Genomic DNA, 5,000 nt, shown 5'->3' on the forward strand with positions numbered 1-5,000 from the left:
TGTGTGTGTGTGTGTGTGTCACTGTGTGTGTGTGTGTGTGTCACTGTGTGTGTGTGTGTGTGTCACTGTGTGTGTGTGTGTGTCACTGTGTGTGTGTCACTGTGTGTGTGTCACTGTGTGTGTGTGTCTCACTGTGTGTGTGTGTCACTGTGTGTGTGTGTGTCACTGTGTGTGTGTGTCACTGTGTGTGTGTGTGTCACTGTGTGTGTGTGTGTCACTGTGTGTGTGTGTGTCACTGTGTGTGTGTGTGTCACTGTGTGTGTGTGTGTCACTGTGTGTGTGTGTGTCACTGTGTGTGTGTGTGTCACTGTGTGTGTGTGTGTCACTGTGTGTGTGTGTGTCACTGTGTGTGTGTGTGTCACTGTGTGTGTGTGTCACTGTGTGTCTGTGTGTGTGTGTGTGTCACTGTGTGTGTCACTGTGTGTGTGTGTGTGTCACTGTGTGTGTCTCACTGTGTGTGTGTGTGTCACTGTGTGTGTGTGTGTCACTGTGTGTGTGTGTCACTGTGTGTGTCTCACTGTGTGTGTGTGTGTCACTGTGTGTGTGTGTGTGTCACTGTGTGTGTGTGTGTGTCACTGTGTGTGTGTGTGTGTCACTGTGTGTGTGTGTGTGTCACTGTGTGTGTGTGTGTGTCACTGTGTGTGTGTGTGTGTCACTGTGTGTGTGTGTGTCACTGTGTGTGTGTGTGTCACTGTGTGTGTGTGTGTGTCACTGTGTGTGTGTGTCACTGTGTGTGTGTGTCACTGTGTGTGTGTCACTGTGTGTGTGTGTGTCACTGTGTGTGTGTCACTGTGTGTGTGTGTGTCACTGTGTGTGTGTCACTGTGTGTGTGTCACTGTGTGTGTGTCACTGTGTGTGTGTGTCACTGTGTGTGTCACTGTGTGTGTGTGTGTGTGTCACTGTGTGTGTGTGTGTGTGTCACTGTGTGTGTGTGTCTCACTGTGTGTGTCTCACTGTGTGTGTGTGTCACTGTGTGTGTGTGTCACTGTGTGTCTGTGTGTGTGTCACTGTGTGTCTATGTACAGGCTACTAGGTGGAGTGTCTATCTGTGATGTGCACATCAAGGGCGTTGTAAAAGCTGTGTGTGTGTGTCACTGTGTGTGTGTGTGTGTGTGTCACTGTGTGTGTGTGTGTGTCACTGTGTGTGTGTGTCACTGTGTGTGTGTGTGTGTCACTGTGTGTGTGTGTGTCACTGTGTGTGTGTGTGTCACTGTGTGTGTGTGTGTCACTGTGTGTGTGTGTGTCACTGTGTGTGTGTGTGTCACTGTGTGTGTGTGTGTCACTGTGTGTGTGTGTGTCACTGTGTGTGTGTGTGTCACTGTGTGTGTGTGTGTCACTGTGTGTGTGTGTGTCACTGTGTGTGTGTGTGTCACTGTGTGTCACTGTGTGTGTGTGTGTGTGTGTCACTGTGTGTGTGTGTGTGTGTGTCACTGTGTGTGTGTGTGTCACTGTGTGTGTGTGTGTCACTGTGTGTGTGTGTGTCACTGTGTGTGTGTGTGTCACTGTGTGTGTGTGTCACTGTGTGTGTGTCTCACTGTGTGTGTGTGTCACTGTGTGTGTCACTGTGTGTGTGTCACTGTGTGTGTGTGTGTGTCACTGTGTGTGTGTCACTGTGTGTGTGTGTGTCACTGTGTGTGTGTGTCACTGTGTGTGTGTCTCACTGTGTGTGTGTGTCACTGTGTGTGTGTGTGTGTCACTGTGTGTGTGTGTGTGTGTCTCACTGTGTGTGTGTGTCTGTCTATCTGTGTGTCTATGTACAGGCTACTAGGAGGCGTGTCTATCTGCGATGTGCATGTGAAGGGCGTTGTAGCTGCTGTGTGTCTCACTGTGTGTCTATCTGTGTGTGTCTATGTACAGGCTACTAGGAGGCGTGTCTATCTGCGATGTGCATGTGAAGGGCGTTGTAGCCGCTGTGTGTCTCACTGTGTGTGTGTGTGTCTCACTGTGTGTGTGTGTCTCACTGTCTCACTGTGTGTGTGTGTGTCTCACTGTGTGTGTGTGTCTCACTGTCTCACTGTGTGTGTGTGTGTCTCACTGTGTGTGTGTCTCACTGTGTGTGTGTGTCTCACTGTGTGTGTGTGTCTCACTGTGTGTGTGTGTCTCACTGTGTGTGTGTGTCTCACTGTCTCACTGTGTGTGTGTGTGTCTCACTGTGTGTGTGTGTGTCTCACTGTCTCACTGTGTGTGTGTGTGTCTCACTGTGTGTGTGTGTGTCTCACTGTCTCACTGTGTGTGTGTGTGTCTCACTGTGTGTGTGTGTGTCTCACTGTCTCACTGTGTGTGTGTGTGTCTCACTGTGTGTGTGTGTGTCTCACTGTCTCACTGTGTGTGTGTGTGTCTCACTGTCTCACTGTGTGTGTGTGTGTCTCACTGTGTGTGTGTGTGTCTCACTGTCTCACTGTGTGTGTGTGTGTCTCACTGTGTGTGTGTGTGTCTCACTGTGTGTGTGTGTCTCACTGTCTCACTGTGTGTGTGTGTGTCTCACTGTGTGTGTGTGTGTCTCACTGTGTGTGTGTGTGTCTGTCTATCTGTGTGTGTCTATGTACAGGCTACTAGGAGGCGTGTCTATCTGCGATGTGCATGTGAAGGGCGTTGTAGCCGCTGTGGCGCGTCATCGCTCTGCACAGCCCAAGGGAGTGAAAGCTCATCTCAGCCTGGACACCAGCGGGCTGCTGCACTTGGACAGGGTACTTAGACACACACACACACACAGACACACAGACACAGACACACACACATATAGACACACAGACACACACACAGACACACACACAGACACACACACAGACACACACACAGACACACACACAGACACACACACAGACACACACACAGACACACACACAGACACACACACACAGACACACACACACAGACACACACACAGACACACACAACGACACACACACAGACACACACACAGACACACACACAGACACACACACAGACACACACACAGACACACACACACACACACATAGACAGACACACACACCTACACCTATGATATTGCTGATGATGATACTACTGATGATGATGCTGATCATGATGCAGATGATGATGATGCTACTGATGATGCTACTGATGATGCTACTGATGATGCTGATGATGTTGCTGATGATGATGATGTTGCTGATGATGATGATGTTGCTGATGATGATGATGCTACTGATGCTACTGATGATGATGCTGATCATGATGTAGATGATGCTGATGATGATGATGATGTTGCTGTTGATGATGTTGCTGATGATGATGATGATGTTGCTGTTGATGATGTTGCTGATGATGCTGCTGATGATGATGTTGCTGATGATGATGATGATGTTGCAGATGATGATGTTGTTGCTGATGATGATGTTGCTGATGCTGATGCTGATGATGCTGTTGATGATGTTGCTGATGATGATGATGATGATGTTGCTGATGATGCTGATGATGTTGCTGATGATGCTGCTGATGATGATGTTGCTGATGATGATGATGATGTTGCTGATGATGATGTTGCTGATGCTGATGATGATGTTGCTGTTGATGATGTTGCTGATGATGATGATGTTGCTGTTGATGATGGTGTTGATGATGATGATGTTGCTGATGATGATGATGTTGCTGATGATGATGTTGCTGATGATGATGCTACTGATGATGTTGCTGATGATGATGTTGCTGATGATGATGATGTTGCTGATGATGATGATGCTGATGCTGCTGATGATGATGATGTTGCTGATGATGATGTTGCTGATGATGATGCTATTGATGATGATGCTGCTGATGATGTTGCTGCTGATGATGTTGCTGATGATGATGTTGCTGATGATGATGATGATGTTGCTGATGATGATGATGTTGCTGATGATGATGATACTGCTGATGATGATGTTGCTGATGTTGCTGATGATGCTGATGATGATGATGTTGCTGATGATGATGTTGCTGATGATGTTGCTGATGATGATGTTGCTGATGATGATGATGCTGCTGATGATGCTGCTGATGATGATGATGTTGCTGATGATGATGTTGCTGATGATGGTGATGATGATGTTGCTGATGATGATACTACTGATGCTGCTGATGATGATGATGTTGCTGATGATGATGCTACTGATGATGATACTACTGATGATGCTGATGATGATGATGTTGCTGATGATGATGTTGCTGATGATGATGTTGCTGATGATGTTGCTGATGATGATGTTGCAGATCGAGGCGGTGTTTGAGGAGATGGTGGAGTATCAGGAGGAGAAGCTGGAGGAGGAGGAATCTACTTTGACCAGTGAGTGAGATGGTGGGTGGGTGGACTAGTGGGTGAGTGGGTGGACTAGTGGGTGGGTGGGTGGACTAGTGGGTGAGTGGGTGGGTGGGTGGGTGAGTGGGTGGGTGGGTGGGTGAGTGGGTGGGTGGGTGGGTGAGTGGGTGGGTGGGTGGGTGAGTGGGTGGGTGGGTGGGTGAGTGGGTGGGTGGGTGAGTGGTTGACTGAGTGGGTGGGTGAGTGAGTGGGTGGGTGAGTGAGTGGGTGGGTGGGTGGGTGGGTGAGTGGGTGAGTGGGTGGGTGGGTGGGTGGGTGAGTGAGTGGGTGGGTGAGTGGGTGGGTGGGTGGGTGAGTGATGGTGATGGCCTCTGTCTTGTTGTAGAGTTGAGTAACAGCATCACCAGCCTCTTCGGTGAGTGGGTTGGTGGGTTGGTGAGTGGGTGAGTGGGTGAGTGAGTGAGTGGGTGAGTGATTGATTGAGTGGGTGAGTGAGTGGGTGGACTAGTGAGTGGGTGAGTGAGTGGGTGAGTGAGTGATGGTGATGGCCTCTGTCTTGTTGTAGAGCTGGGTAACAGCATCACCAGCCTCTTCGGTGAGTGAGTGGGTGCGTGGGTGGGTGAGTGGTTGACTGAGTGAGTGAGTGGGTGGGTGAGTGGTTGACTGAGTGGGTGAGTGAGTGGGTGGGTTGGTGAGTGGGTGAGTGAGTGAGTGATTGATTGATTGGGTGAGTGAGTGGGTG

General features: G+C 49.3%; 1 protein-coding gene across 1 annotated transcript in view; it reads left to right on the forward strand.

The window, feature by feature from the left end:
- LOC144954043 (hypoxia up-regulated protein 1-like) overlaps positions 1-5,000 on the forward strand; it is an 87,087-nt gene that overhangs the window by 53,697 nt on the left and 28,390 nt on the right. Inside the window, exons 15-16 of the mRNA XM_078884627.1 lie at positions 2,534-2,687; positions 4,213-4,285. Coding sequence (XP_078740753.1) covers positions 2,534-2,687; positions 4,213-4,285 — 227 coding nt within the window. The remainder of the gene's footprint in view (positions 1-2,533; positions 2,688-4,212; positions 4,286-5,000) is intronic.

This window comes from Lampetra fluviatilis, unplaced genomic scaffold (assembly GCF_964198595.1).
Source record: "Lampetra fluviatilis unplaced genomic scaffold, kcLamFluv1.1 SCAFFOLD_298, whole genome shotgun sequence".
NCBI lineage: Eukaryota > Metazoa > Chordata > Hyperoartia > Petromyzontiformes > Petromyzontidae > Lampetra > Lampetra fluviatilis.